This window comes from Muscardinus avellanarius, assembly GCF_963383645.1.
Source record: "Muscardinus avellanarius genome assembly, chromosome: 20".
Lineage (NCBI taxonomy): Eukaryota > Metazoa > Chordata > Mammalia > Rodentia > Gliridae > Muscardinus > Muscardinus avellanarius.
In genome coordinates, this window is record NC_137806.1 from 19,073,593 (window position 1) to 19,089,272 (window position 15,680).

Genomic DNA, 15,680 nt, shown 5'->3' on the forward strand with positions numbered 1-15,680 from the left:
ACTTGTAATCCCCGCACTTGGGAGGTGGAGACAGGAGGATCGCGCAGGTTCGAAGCCAGCCGCGCTGGCTTAAGAGACCCTGTTTCTAAATAAAAATATAAAAATAGGTCCTGGAGTGTAACCTGGAGGTAGAAGGGTTTCCAGGAACCCCAGTACCACAAATATATATATACACACATACATATTTCAACATCACTAGCAATTGGGAAAATACACTAAAAACTACAGTAAGATTCCATCTAACTCCAGTCAGAATGTCAGTCTTCAGGAATATAAATAATTTATGATAGCTGGGCGTGGTGGCGCACGCCTGTAATCCCAGCATCGGGAGGCTGAGACAGGAGGATCATGGTTTGCGGACAACCTCAGCTACTTAGTGAGGCCCTCTGCAACTCAGTGAGACCCAGTTTCAAAATAAAGAATAAAAAAAAATAGGGCAGGGGGTGTATCTCGGAGGTCAAATGCCCTTGGGTTCCATCCCCAGACCCGCAAAATAAATAAATAAAATAAATAAATAAATAAATAAATAAATAATTTCTGATGTGGGGCCTGCTCCTCTAATCCTGATTCTCGAGAGGCCCAATACAGGGGGATCGCAATTCAAGGATAGCCTCAGCAAGTAGTGAAACTCTCATCAAACTAGCGAGACCCTGTTTTAAAATAAAAAGGGGCCGGGCCTGGTGGCGCACGCTTGTAATCCCCACACTTGGGAGGTGGAGACAGGAGGATCACGCAGGTTCGTAGCCAGCCTCGCTGGCTTAGGAGACCCTGTTTCCAAATTTAAAAAATATATAAAAATAGGTCTGGGAGTGTAGCCCGGAGGTAGAAGGGTTTCCAGGAACCCCAGTACCACCAAAAATAAATAAATAGATAAATAAATAAATATAAATAGATAAAAATAAAATAAAAAGGGCTAGGGGTATACCTCAGAAGTAGAATGCTCCTGGGTTCAATTCCCAGCACCCCCCTGTGCAAAAACAACATAAACCCTACAAAAAAAATAACAAATGCTGGTTAGGATGTGGGAAAATAGGGACCCTGATACAGTTTGGGATTTCTAAATTAGTGCAACCACTATGGATATCAGTGTAGATGTTCCTCTCAAAACTAGAAATGAAACTACCATACGACCCAGCTATACCACTCCTCAGTATCTTTCCAAAAGAATGAATGTCTGAATACTATATTGATACATGTCTATCCATGTTTATAATATATAATAGTACAGTTCACAATAGCCAAATTATGGAACCAGCCTAGATGTCGGTCAACAGATGAATGGATAAAGAAACTTAAAGAAACTGTGGTATATGCACACAATGAAATTTTACTCACCCATAAAGAACAAAATTATGCTTTTTGTAGGAAAATGGATAGAGCTAGAGAATATTATACCAAGTAGAATCAGCAAGTTTCAGGAAATCAAGCACTATGTGTTTTCTTTCATATGTAGAAGCTAGAAAGAAAATAGAAAGTACAACGGACTTTAAATAATGCAGAGAAGCTGGACGTGGTGGTGCTTGGGAGGCTGAGACAGGAGGCTGGCAGGTTCACTGCCAGCCTCAGCTATACTAAGCGAGGCCCTCTGTAATGTAGTGAGACCTTGTTTTTTTTTAATTTATTTTTTATTTTTATTTTTTGGTGGGTCTGCGGATGGAACCCAGGGGCCTACACCCCCTGCCCTATTTTTTATTCTTTATTTTGAAACAGGGTCTCACTAAGTTGCAGAGGGCCTCACTAAGTAGCTGAGACTGTCCGCAAACCGCCATCCCTTGATCTCAGCCTCCCCAATGCTGAGATTACAAGCGTGCGCCACCACGCCCAGCTGTGAGACCTTGTTTTAAAATAAAGAATAAAAAATAGGGCTCAAGGAGTAGCTTAGAGGTCGAATACCCTGGGATCAATCCCCAGGATCACAAGAATAAAGAAAGAGGGAGGGAGAGAGAACACGCAGGTGTGAGACAGACAGACACCCACACACCTGCAGCACAGAGAAAGGTGATTGGGGGAGGGAGTCAGAAGGGAAGGAAGAACGAAGAAGGAAGTGGTTCACACAATACTGTTCAGTAACATGTGGGAAGGGAGGGTGGGGTTGGGGGTAGATAGATAGAGGAAAATAAGCCAAGAGCTGTGTGCGTGTATGTGTTCATCATGTTGAATCTCATTATGATGTATACTTGCAAAGTACTAATAAAACACTTTATAAAAAAAGTATTCATGGGGCTGAGGTAGCTCAGTGGCAGAGTATGTGCTCGGCTTGTGCTAAGGCTCTGGATTCAATTTCCAGAGCCACAAAAAATCCCCCCAAACCAAAAATAAATGAGGCTCATATCCCCACATCTCCGCAACCTTCTTGTTCTAATTTTCTGACTGCTGTTAGTTCCTTTTGGACGCCTGGGCTGGAAGCCTTGGAGTTACCTTTCATTGATTGCTCTTCCTCACCACCAGCCTTCTAGCTGATCGCCATGTCTGTTTGATTGAACTCCTTCAGTGTCTTCTTTCCATCTTCTCTCTCTATTCCCTCCTCCCAGACCTGGTGAAGACCCTCCTTCCCACGTAGCCTTTAGCAATGATATTCTACTGGATTTCTCTCCCCACACTGCTTTTACCATAATGATTCCAGAATTGTTTCTCTAAAGGATATATCTGATTATTTCCTATCCTTATAGTAGAAAATGTAATGAATTTAAGTTGCCAGTTATAATAGCCCATTGTCTCCAGTATAAAATTTTCCCTTAACCTGACACATAGGGGTGATGACCTCACTGTTCCTTTCTGCTTTATCAGCTGCCCTGTCTCCTATGAATCTCAAACTCCCGGCATACACAGCTGCTGCTCAGAATGAAGGACAGAGGTGGCACAGCTGTGTGAGCTTCTTCCTGAGGCTGGAAGAGTGATGTTTGGGGATCCAGAAGAAAGCCAAGTTCACCCTTCCCAGCCCCTGGGAACGGGGAAATGAATAACTCATGCAGACAGGCTAAAGAGAAAGCAGGAGCCTCTGGAAGGAATCATGTTTTCAAGCTAGGAAAGAAGCAGAGGGTGTCGTCTGCCGATGGCAGGGCAGCCTGCTAGCTAAAGCATGTGGCTAAAGGAGATAGGGGTCAATAGTCTGGGGAGAACAGGGGCCGTTTTTCAGAGCAACAAATCAATAGGAAGGGATTTAGGTAAAAGATATTGAGAGATTTGGAAGGGAGTACCTTTCAATTTGTGCCTGATGATCTTTGTATCTCTGGGACCCGGGAGGTGCTCGATAAACGTTTGTTGAATAATTTATTTCTGGTGCCATTTTACTGTTTCCTATTAATATATTGTTTGTTCACTACCTTAGTGCTGCATTGAATGCTACTGGACTTCATTCTGGTTTTGATAAGCCATTCCTCTCAATTACTTAAAAATGTTTATGGAATGCCTGCTGTACATCACCACCAGGTCATGTGTAGGGCAGAGACATGGTGACCATGCCTCATGTGTCTTCAAAACATGAAGGCACAGACAGACAGACAGACAGACAGGCATGGTGTTTGTGTTCAGCCACTCTCTGTGCTAGTGTCAGTTTCTTTCATCACCCCAGGCTATGAATAACCACGTTCTGTGTAGCGTATCTTTCTCTCCTGGCCAAGTCGAGGGAGGCTCTGTCTGAGGACTTCTGTGTTGCTGCCCTATTTATCTCATAGTACAAGGCTATCATATAAATACTTTATGGAAAGGAAATTGATCTTGAATTTTGTGAAGAGTAGAAGTTGGCCTCTAGTCTTTTCTAGGCCTTGTCTAGGAGTATAGTTACTAAATTCCTAAAAGGAATTCAGTGAAGGTGATCTTACCAATAAGGTAGCCATATGACAGAGTAAGAATCAGATCTATTAGAATAAAGTTTCTGTTTGTTTTTTCTAAACAGATTTAGCTTCGTGGAGTTGAATGTAAGTGAATATGTAGATAAGCTTGGGAAAGAATCCGGAAAAGTATAGAGGTTTCTTATGGTTGCTCTAGACAGCTCTTGAGTGTCCTTTCCAGATACCTATATTTAGAGAAGACACCGACTGATTGAGATTAAAAAGCCAAATAAAAGTCAACTAGTGCTTCTCATCTTCGTCTCTTATATACTTTCTGCCATTTTTTAATTGCTTGAGCTCTTGTGATAGAATAAGCCCTTTTTTCTGAGAATATACGTTAACAGCTTGGAAATTATGAAACACCTGTAGTCGTGCTAGTTTACTTTTGTGCACCTCTCGGGTTATATGTAGCGTGGATCTGGTTCAGCCTTTGCCCTTGTGATCCAGGAAAGAAGTCCAAGAAGCCTGAGTGACTCACCTCTTAGCCAGTAGCAAGTCTGTACATTGAGAATTGGGTCCAGGTCTCAGCATACAGGGCCAGCCTTACCACAGTGCCAGATACCATTGGTTTTCTGAGCTTCTGAGGCTCAGCTTGTCTATCTGCTTTCAGCACCCACTGCCCCCATCACTCTGTTAAGGACCTAACATGTCAAGTTAAGGAAAGTTTTTATGCTGATGACAGTGAGCTTTAAATATGTAGGGTCACTCAGCTTTTTTGTGATTCTTAGGTCGCTTTTCTGACCGTCTGCCCCCTATGACCCAAATGTGCCAGGACATTTATTCTTCTTTCTTGTCACTTTTGCTTAGGGGCCTAAACCATAAGAGCACCTCCACCAGGTGACAGCGTCACGGCCTCAGCCCCCACCTCCTGCATCTTTATATAAAGGAAGTGTGATTCAGTTGGCCCTAGAGACCATTCCCAAATGCCCAGTTGTCCTCTTGGGAAGGCTAGCGGGTCTCTTCTAAGAAACTTTCCAACTTTCCCATCCAACACTTTTTCAGTCTTCCCAAAGACTCTCGACTTTCCTCCAGAAGAGACCTCTGCAGTTATTGCAGTCTTCTGTTTTCTGCCCTTTCAGTGTCCTGCAGGAAGGCAGACCTTGAGCTCTTTCCTCGTGAACTCAGTCAGATGTGCTCCTGGCCTTCTGCCACCTTCTCTCAGCCCTGCTCCTCCGCCAGTGCCCCCACCACAAGGCCTGAGTTTTTGTTTGCTTGTTTTGCCCTTAGAAGACAGGTTTCTGAACCTTGTGGGGGCAGCCTGCCGTCAGAATCGTCCCGTGTGCAGGTCACCCTCTCCTCGTCTCTACCCACAGCTTCGGATCCTGGCTGTCACTGTGAAAATAAGAGGTTATGCAAAACTCAAGTTATTAATTTCAATCTTGTAATCTTCTTGGGCTTAAGTTCTAGAACCTGAAACTAAAGTCATGACAAAGTAGATTTTCCCTTAGAAGGTTTCACCATCCTTAAGACTTTTTTTTCTCTTTTACAATGATAGCACTTTATCATAGAATTCTTTCGTCTCTTCTCCTGTGGTGGATAGGACAGCGTGGCGATGTGAGCTGGCTCCGACAGACCCCAGCCTGGGTGGCTCGCCAGGCCTCTCCCTTCAGCCTGTGCAGAGCTTGACACGCTCGCTCATGACCAGCTCAATCAGGAGGGTTGCCCAAGTTATGCTTTGAACTAGCTGGGAAAGTCGATGTCTGGAAGCTGAAATTCACACCCCTGCTTGTTGACTCTTCCACATCTCCTCTGGGAGCTTGCCCAGATGCGTCCTGCTCTGCAGACCTTGTGAGGACGGTGTAAATTTTGCTGACTCTATTATTTAAATCGTGCTTTGTCATTCATTCTCATAATATCTAGAATATGATTTGCTGTTTCTATATTGTAATTTTCATTCGTGTTTGAAGTAGATATAGTTTTATTACAAATGAAAATATTTCTCCTTTCAAGCAGATGTTAACAATATTGGAATCTTGTATTTTTTCTTTATTGATCAGTATTCAATATTAAAGACAGAATTAGTACTTTTATTGACATTTTCAAAAACTTAAGGGGCTGAGGATGCGGCTCAGTGGTACGATGTATGCCTCGTATAAGCTAGGCCCTGGGTTTGATCCCCAGCACCCTATTTCAAAATAGTGTACAAGATTTTCTTATATGGTATTTGATAGTATAACACATATTTTAATAAATATCTAACTAGATAATACAAAATACCTGTTATCATGCAATTACTGCGTAAGTGCTTAAAAACATTATATTTATAAACAAAGTTGTTTTTTCTAATACTTTCTTTTGACCTTTTCTTTTCCTCATAGTTTAAATTTCAAGCATTTATTAGAATGCGTGAATATGTATACATATCTTGGCACAAGATTTTAATTTTGGAGCTAGAGGAAAAATACATATACGTCTCTTAATCTCTGTGAGGATGCTTGTTTTTGTACAGTTTAAGAAGATAGTAGGCTGGGTGTGGTCTTGCATGCCTGTAATACCAGTACTTGGGAGGCCGAGACAGAAGGATTACAGATTCGAAGATTAGAAGACAGACTCAGCAATGTAGTGAGCCGCTCAGCAACCTAGTGAGACCCTGTTTCAAAGCAAAAACTAAAAAGGACTGGGAGTATCTCAGAGATAGAACAACCCTGGGTTCAAACCCCAGTACCACACGTACAGAGAAAAAAGATAGTATAGAGCTAGGGATGTAGCCCAGTGAGAGAGCACTTGCCTAGCATGCTGGCTTCATCCCTAGGAACACACACGCATGCGCAAACACACACACACTATGTTTGAAATAAATCCTGTAGTTAATGCTATCCCCTGGTATTATTATTGGAAAAAAATTTATATTTATATAATTTCATAGTCCTCTTTAGATAATATTTATATTTTCAATCCAGTATAAAGATACCTTAGTTTAAAAACATATCCCAATAGCTGCGCATGGTGGCACACGTTTGTAATCCCAGTGCTTGGGAGGCTGAGATAGGAGGATCGCACAGGTTCAAAGCCAGCCTTAGCTCAGCTATTTAGTGAGGCTCTCAGCAACTTAGTGAGACCCTGGTCCAATAAAGTATAAAATAGGTCTGGGAGTATAGCCCAGAGGTAGAAAAGCCCCTGGGTTCCACCCCCAGTAACACACACACACACACACACACAATATCCTAAGGGGGGAAAAATCTTTATAAAGAAGTCAATGTAAAAAAAAAGACATGGAGATTATTGATTAGACAACACTGTGAGTTACTTAATTGTACTGAACTTTATACTTAAAAATGAGTAAGATGATAAATTCCATGTTATGTGTGTTTCACCATAATTCAAAAAGAAGCCAAACCAGATGCGGTGACACGTGCCTTTAATCCCAGGATTTAGGAAGCTGAGACTGGGGGATTGCAGGTGTGAGGCCAGTGTGTGGTATCTTGTCAAGACCCTGTTTCAAAATAAAAAATAAAAAGGGCCGCAGGTATGGTTCAGAGGAAGAATACATACCCCTGGGTTCAATCCCTAATTCCAGATAAAGAAAATGAGGAAGGAAAGTAGTGAGGGGGAGAAGGAGGAGGAGAAGCCAACGCAGGTGAAGGGAGGTTTACAAACCTTCCATTGCCTTGTGTGTGAGGTTACGCAGTTGGCACTGCAGGGCTGGGGCCGGCGGTCCAGGGGTGGATTTTGCTGTAGTGGAGGCAGAGCAGGGAGGCTGCACGCTGCCCTCTGGTGCTCATGCAGCCAGTTTCCTGGCGTGGACAGGACCCTGGGATGTCCAGGCTGATGTGAGGTGAGGCAGGGCATAGGTCAGGGCCTCCTCGCTCGCCATGCCGACAGGCACTACATCTCTGTGCCGGTCATCGCCTCTGGAGGTGAAGGGGTGTTTCCACCAACAGCACATCATCCCAGGAGATGTTTGTCAGCAACGCTCCTGAGACGCCACACGGCCGTTCTCAGGAAGCTCTACAGCCCGACGAGTAGCCCTCGCCTGCCCACTGAGCCTCACACCCCGAGCAGAGCGGCTGGTCGCCGGCCTCCCTCGCTTTCCATCAGCCGGATGGCTGTGGCGAGCGCAGGACTCTCACCTTCTCAGGCCCTCCTCGCTCTTCCGCTTCAGCTAGTTTCCTTAGGACACCCTCACGCAGAAAACACTTCCAAAGAGGGATTTGAAAATTTGTCCCCAATGACTCACACTAAGGAAACCTCCCTTATCATAAGAAAGCTTGATCAGAAAGATATTATACTATGTTCAGTTTTCCTGCCTTTAATTTTTCGACTTAAGTTTATGGAATCAGTCGTCTTTCCCCCTTTCCAAAGAAGGCTTGTTCTATTTATTGGGTTTTTGATTGGGAGTTTTATTTATTTATTTTTGGCAGTGGACTGTTTCTTTCTTCGGTTAATTTACAGTGCTAACTTGGCCCTGTTTCCATTAGGAGATGAAAGCATGGAAATTAAAAAACAAATTACAGGGATGAGAAGATTACTGAATGACAGCACGGGCAGGATCTATCAGCGTGTTGGCAAAGAAGGAGAAAAACTGAAAGAAGAGCCCCAGGATTCGGATTTGGTCTGGCCTCAGCGTTTGAACTCCTCTGCTGAGGCCCCACAGAGCCTGCACCCTTCCTCACGTGGTGCGTGGGGTGAGCTCCCACCCCACAGCGGGCAGCTCTCAGGACACCATGGCACACGTTCCAGAACCTTCCCGAGTCAGCCCCACGCCTCTGGGAGTTCCAACGGTAGGATTGTCATCAGTTGTTCAGAATGCACTCGTGGGGGGTTGTCCTGGTTTTATTTTTACACCTTCAATTTGTTTTTTGAGATTAGTTTATTAAACCCTCCCTTAATCACCTACCTTCACTGAGATTTCTTTCTTTTTTTTTTTTATTTGGTGGTACTGGGGTTCCTGGAAGCCCTTCTACCTCCGGGCTATACTCCCAGACCTATTTTTACATTTTTATTTGGAAACAGGGTCTCCTAAGCCAGCGCGGCTGGCTTCGAACCTGCGCGATCCTCCTGTCTCCGCCTCCCAAGCGCGGGGATTACAAGTGTGCGCCACCACGCCCGGCCACTGAGTTATTTTTAAAGACAAGGAAGGCATAAAAGAAAAAGTTGAGGTGTGTTAAAAAAGAAAAACAGAACTAAAAATTAAGAATGATGAGAGTTTTCCTAGTAGAGGTTTCAGCCCTTTAAGAAGTTAAAGCTAAGCCCGGTCGGTGGCACATGCCTATAATCCCAGTACTTGGAGGCTGAGACAGGAGGATTGCTGGTTCAAGGACAGCCTCAGCAGTGTAGCAAAACTCAGCAACATAGTGACACCCTGTTTCAAAAAACGAAAATTAGTCAGGGCTGGGAGTATAGCTCAGAAGTAGAAAGCCTCTGGGTTAAATCTCTAGTACCATTTAAAAAATTACACAGTAACACATGCTTGTAATCCCAGTACTTGGGACCTGAGACGGGAAATCACAGGTTGGTGGCCAAATTCAGCGACTTATAAGGCCCTACACAACTTAATGAGACTGTTCAAAATAAAAAATAAAATAGGCTGAAAGTGAGCCAAGCGTGGTGGCACACACTTGTAATCCCCGCGCTTGGGAGGCTGAGACAGGAGAATCGCATGGGTTCGAAGCCAGCCTCAGCTACTTAGTGAGGCTCTCAGCAACCTAGTGAGACCCAGTTTCCAAATAAAATATAAAAAAGATCTGGGAGTATAGCTCAGAGGTAGAAAGCCTCTGGGTTCCACCCCCAGTACCACAAAAAAAAAAAAAAAAAAAAAAAATAGGCTGAAAGTGTAGCTCCGAGGTGGAATCCACAGGACAAAAAAATAAAAAAGTTAAAGCTGTCATCTGGCGATGCACAGATGTTACTGTCCAAAAGGACTGAGTATAGGGCAGAAGCAACACCTCTGTAGCACTGAAAGAAGCCTCCTGGCCCCGTGGCGTGTTATTAATACGCCTCTCCTACTGCGTCATGAGAAAGGAGGCGAGAGAAGCCGATTGCTTCCTCTGGCGTGACTCCTGCCTTAGCCCCACTCTAGTGCTGAGCCAGAGGACCTGCATTTCATACTTTGCTCATTAGCACTGAAGAGCATTCCTTGAAAATAAAATTTCCTTAAAATCCCTAATTGTCAAGAAAGCATGACAGTTTTTTCAAAGCTTAAAGAAAAAAAATTGATGCTTTTCTTGGTTGCGTGAATTTCCTGTCTAGTGACATGGAATGTTGTTTGTTTATAAATTATGCATAGATGTGTAGATCTATAGTTTTCACAAAGAAAACTAAAAAACTTCTAAGAAGGCATTTTCTCTCCTTAAAAAGTTAAGGACTTTTATTCCATTTATTTTCATTTTTTTGACATTCTTCAAGGAAAAAAGGAACTGTTTTGGGTTTTTTTTTTAACACTATTTTGAGTAACCAGTTCTGGGACATGAAAAGCCATCCAGAGACACCAGTGAGGAGGCCAGGGCCCCCAGAGATGTCGGGTACCTTCTCCTTTCAATATTACAGTCCAGGATCGAGTTCACACGCTGGCATGCTTCCAGGTTAGAGGGAGATGGCTCTTTAAGGACTCCGCCATAAAAATGAAAAGTCAGTTCTCTTTAAAATTAGAAAATGATTTATAACAAGCTAAGAAGGCTTGGTTTTGTCCTTTAAAAGTGATAAAGATAGTACTTAGAATACTGCCTAGAAATATTCTATAAAGCCCTCCTAACCACGTATGAAGTTGGTGACCCTACACTGATAATTTTTGGGTAGCAAGTGCTCTGCTTCCAATTCACAACAAGGATGGTGGATTTACTTTGGAAAATGTTATTAATATTAATAAATGTTAAAACAAATTCTTTCATATTAGTTTGAAAGTAGATCTTTTTGTGTTACTACTGGTTGCATTACACAATAAAAAATGCATTTTACGATCAACCCTTGAATAACAAGATTTGAACTGCGCACGTCCAGTTACAGGAGGATTTTTTTCTTTTTTCTTTTTTTGAAATTTACCATAATTTAGAAAACTCATAGATGAACATCATGGCCTTAATATTTTTTGTATAAAAAGAAGACTTAGGTCATGAATGCATCAAATGTCTTTTGATTATGGTCTATTTTATAATTTGGTAACAAAATATATACAAACATAAAAATTAAAAATTTTCAACATACACACCCACACAAACACTTGTAGACTGTACATGGCCCCATTTTCAGTTGAAATAAATTTAAACAAACATAAAGATGCAGCATTAAATCATAACTACATAAAATTAACTACAGTACATTTTGTACTACTAGAATAATTTTAAAATACTTTTCTTTTGCCACTGTGGGTAGTCCAAAGTTATAGCCAAAAGTTATACATGGGTTTTTAACTACATAGAGGTCAGAGCCCACAAGCCCTACATTGCTCAAGGGTCACCCACCTGTAGCTAACTACCTTGGTGTTTCATTGGAATTATTTGAAGTTATAAAATTCTAGTTTGCTACAATTTTTAATGTAAATAATTGAACTATTCTAAACATTATCTTCAAGTGTTTCGTTGTTTTGCTATGGTGAACTTTTCTATAGTACCCACAAGTAATGCATATTATAAGATTTAAATTACACCTAATATATAATAAACTATATAATTGAAACAAACCTTTAGGACTTAACCTTGCCCACATATCAGAAAATGTTAAGCATTAGCTACCTCTTAAACCATTCAGTGTTATGGTTGTGTGTTGACACTGCAAGGCACCCAGCTGTCAGAGCACTTTTCCAAATGTGCCACTTTGAGCATACTAGGAAGATATTTGTTTACATATCAGAGAAACAGAATAGGATGGTTTTAATAAAGAAATGATGTTTAAATTTAAATGAAATTAAATTTTCATTTCTATTAAATTTAAATTTAATAGAAATGAAAAGATGCTTAAATTTAAACAGTGTAAAGATATGGGGCTGAGGATATAGGTCAGTGGTAGGACATTTCCCCAGAGCAAGTGGTCGACCTGAGTTCTATCCTAGTACTACAAACATGTGAAAAGAGAAAAATGGGGTGAGGGGAATATAAGAAGTGGGGATAGATAAAAGATGTCAGAGGCTGGAGAAGGACCAACGTATCAGTGCCCTCTTACCAATCAAAAGGTGTTTTTCAAGCTGGGTGTGGTGGCTCGTGCTTTTAATCCTAGTTGGTAGGCTGAGAGAGGAAAGTAGCAAGTTCGAGGACAGCCTCAGCAAGCAGTGAGGTTCTCATCAACCTAGGGATGCCCTGTCTCAAAATAAAAATAAAACAGGACTTAGGGATGTAGCTTGGAGGTAGAATGAATGCCCAAGTTCAGTCTCCAGTAAAACACACACACACACACACACACACACACACACACACACACACACGTTCTTCCTCTCTTACCCTTCTCCCCTGCTTTGGCTCACCCTCAGCATAGAAGATTCTAGAACTTTTCATGTGTCCACAGTTCTTTATTTCTCAAATAACATGCTTACTACTAAAACTACTTTTAGTAGACTCAATTCTTAATATTAACGTCAATATCATACATAGCTACCAAACATTTTTCAAGGATGTTCTCAGAACTAGAACTCTGTGTGTGTGTGTGTGTGTGTGTGTGTGTGTGTGTGTGTGTGTGTGTGTGCGCGCGCGCGCAGACTAGCCCGAGTGTGTTTATACAGACTTGTTAGGGTATGGTTATTTGAGATGGGCCGGTCTGACAACAGGGAGCCTGCTGTGGCAGCGCATCCATTGTGTGCGTGCCGTCGTGCCGTCGGGCCGGCCCTGCCACCTGCAACACAGCACGCACCTTGCAGTAGAGAGGCCTGGATAATTGGATAAAGCCAGACCTCAAAATTTAGGTTGTGAAAATTGCCAGGTAGTTTTGTCAGGCACCGTTTCATAACAATTGCAAACACTTCAAAATCCTGTCGAGATGCCTTCTTCCCCTCCCCTCTCTTACACTTTTCGTTGCCGCTGTTGTTGAAGTACGCCATTCTTTTCTTTCATGCCCAGGAGAACTTCCAGTGCTGAATCCGTCTGTTGGACCCAACTGCTGCACTTGTAACTGCCAGTCAACGTTGCAGGCCATTCTCCAAGAACTCAAGACCATGAGGAAATTAATGCAAATTCAAGCAGGTACAAAGATCAGGCCTCTGAACGTGTCCATTCATCGCTGATGCAGATCCGCCATCTTCAGCTGGGATGTCCATTGTGCCTTTCTTACAGAGCCCTCCCCACCTTGCAGTCTTGCTGTGCCTTCTCGAGTATTCATTTTCTCTGCCTTCTCTCTAACCCTGTACTTTTTTTCTTTAGCAAATCAAACAAAACTTGTATTGCTCCCAACACTCCCTACATACTTACGTACATGTGATCAGTATGCTTCATCCCACGACCCGGCACTTCACGAATGTCAGTTAATTACATTTTAGAACATCCTGTGCAAGAGAGCCCTTTAGGAAGCGCGGGCTGCGCTGCTGAAGACGCTCAAGGAGGTGAGCGGGCGGGAAGGCTGAGCCTCGGGCTCAGCCGGCCACATTCATCCCTTCACACCCCCAGCCCCTTTCCTGCGCCTGCCGCTGGCGAGGTGGAGAACAGAGGCCAGCCGGGGGTGTATGCCCAGTTCCTCCCCTTTTGCTGTGTGACTTCTGAGCCTCTCGGCACTCCTCTGTAACTGGAGTATTTCCAACTCACAGGGTTGTTTTCACACGTGAATGAGACAGCCAGTGTCACTGAACTCTGTAAAGCATAACTCAGGCACAAGCTATCTTGTTAGTGTTTTTCAAAAGACCACACAGCATTTTGTAGAAGTCTGGACGTGAAGGTCTTGGTTTAGCAGATGATTTTCTAATCTCTGAAAGGTTTGGGAAGGGAGGAAATGAGAGGTGGGTTGAATAAAGCCTGCAGAGAGGTATCTCAAGGGAAGGTTGCAGCCCATGTCTGCTGACAGCCTAGAAGTTTATTTGAGTGGTTTAAGAGGAGATGCTACCCTGCAGGGGAGAGTGGTGGTGGCCATTGCTAGGGGGCTTTCCAAGGGGAGTTATTTGGGTTGGGTAGGCACAGTCAGGTTAAGCAGGACAATGGGGATTGTTCTGTAAGCAGAGGGATGTGATAAGCAGGGGACTCGGGCAGCCGAGGCGAGGCAATGGGCACATTTCAGTAAGCAGGGGCAAGGTGTACGGAGTAAGACTTGGGAATTTCTGGTCAGCAAAGAGACCTGCAAGGTGACACATCTTTCCAAGACAGAGCCACTCTTCTTCTAGAGTCTAGCATTCTGTAATTATGAATAAAAGCAGAATATGTGTCACAGGTACAAGAAATAAGTCATTTTCCTACGCTTTCCCTTTCACCAGTGGAGACCAGCGCTTGGGGTTGGCTGCACAGCCGTGATTGGTGCCCTCTCTTCCATCACATGGCTCTCGGGAGGGTCACCACACTGAAACGGCGCCACTGAGTGAATTCCAGTAAAACCTAGATTCAGTGATGTGAGTTGGGTATAAAAAGCTCAATTCTTAGACATAGCAGTCCCCCAAGCCCACATTCAAGTAAGGTGAGCTAAAGGCTGCCTGCAAAACAATATCTTTTTAAGCACTGAATTTGATCTTATCCCAAGGCAAAAATAAGCGTTTTGCTGAGGTCAGCAAGCATTTGACTCACCTTGTTCGACCACAATGATCTCTGTTCTTCTTAGCCTGGCAAAGGTTAACATTTCCTAGAGAAGGGCTCAGGAAGAAAGGTTACCTCATTCCTTGCAGATTCTTTTCTCAGAGGGAGAATTTGTTAGCACTTAAGAAAACATGCATGTGAAATTGTAATGATTTGGTTTGTCACTTAAGCTCCTTACTACTGAAATGGCAAACTACAAATTGCAGCCGTCTGAATCCTCGACCGAAGCCTTTTAGAATCTATTAAGTAAATGCCGCTCTGTCGCCATGAGCCTTTGCGGGCTAGGGAGGTAAATGGCTCCAAAGCTGCGGGTAGCGTGAGGGTAAACTGAACACATTGGTCCTCTTTAATTTTCTTAAACTCAAAACTTTGGGGTTGCATAGGTAGATTTATTTAAGGTTTATTGCCCACAAGAATAATATTTTGAAGGTTTCACCTTGATTTTAGGGAAAAGACAGGGATGAGATTAAGCATCTGGATACCAGAAGTATTGCTTTGACCATGTGCAAAGGCAGTAGAAAATTCAAATAGCTCCTGTGTTTTTTAAACACAAAAAAATTTTTTTTCACTTTTTTGTGGCACTAGAGATTGCACTAGGGTGTTCTATCTTTAAGGTTAACCCCCAGACCTATTTTTTTTTATGTTACTGGGGGTGGAACCTAGGGGCTTTCTACTTCTTGACTATTTTATTTGGAAATAGGGCCTCACTAAGTAGCTGAGGCTGGCTTTGAACCTGTGCCATTCTCCTGTGTGCGCCACCACACCCGGCCAGACCTATTTTATTTTATTTTTTACTTTGAAACAGGACCTCAGAAAGTGGCTGAGGCTGGCCTTGAACCTGCATTCTTCCTGTCTCAGCCTCTCAAGTACTGGGATTACAGGCATGTGCCACCAAGCTTCTTTTTTTTTTTTTCACTTAATTTGAAGGGCTCCGAGAGGGTGTGGTCTGCGTGGTCTTGATTATTGCTTTGGGGTCCATTTGACCCTGGGGACTGGCCAGACTTAGCTGGAGCAAAAATGCAGATATGAAGAGGAGTCCTCACTTCTGTCTGGATGGTAGAATCACAGGAGGAGCTTTAAAACAATCTGACAGCGCACACCTGTCATCCTAGTACTTAGGAGCTTGAGGCAGGAGCATCTCAGATTCCTGGCCAGCCCCAGCAACTCAGTACGACCCTGTTTCAAAATTAAAACAAAAACAAAATAGGGCTAGGGGTGT

At 43.1% G+C, this 15,680-nt stretch overlaps 1 protein-coding gene across 1 annotated transcript in view; it reads left to right on the forward strand.

Annotated features, from left to right (window-relative positions):
• BEND7 (BEN domain containing 7) overlaps positions 1–15,680 on the forward strand; it is a gene marked incomplete at both ends in the record, with an annotated part of 88,243 nt that overhangs the window by 22,977 nt on the left and 49,586 nt on the right. Inside the window, 2 exons of the mRNA XM_080717215.1 lie at positions 8,249–8,551; positions 12,812–12,934. Of these exons, the coding sequence (XP_080573341.1) occupies positions 8,249–8,551; positions 12,812–12,934 (426 nt within the window). The remainder of the gene's footprint in view (positions 1–8,248; positions 8,552–12,811; positions 12,935–15,680) is intronic.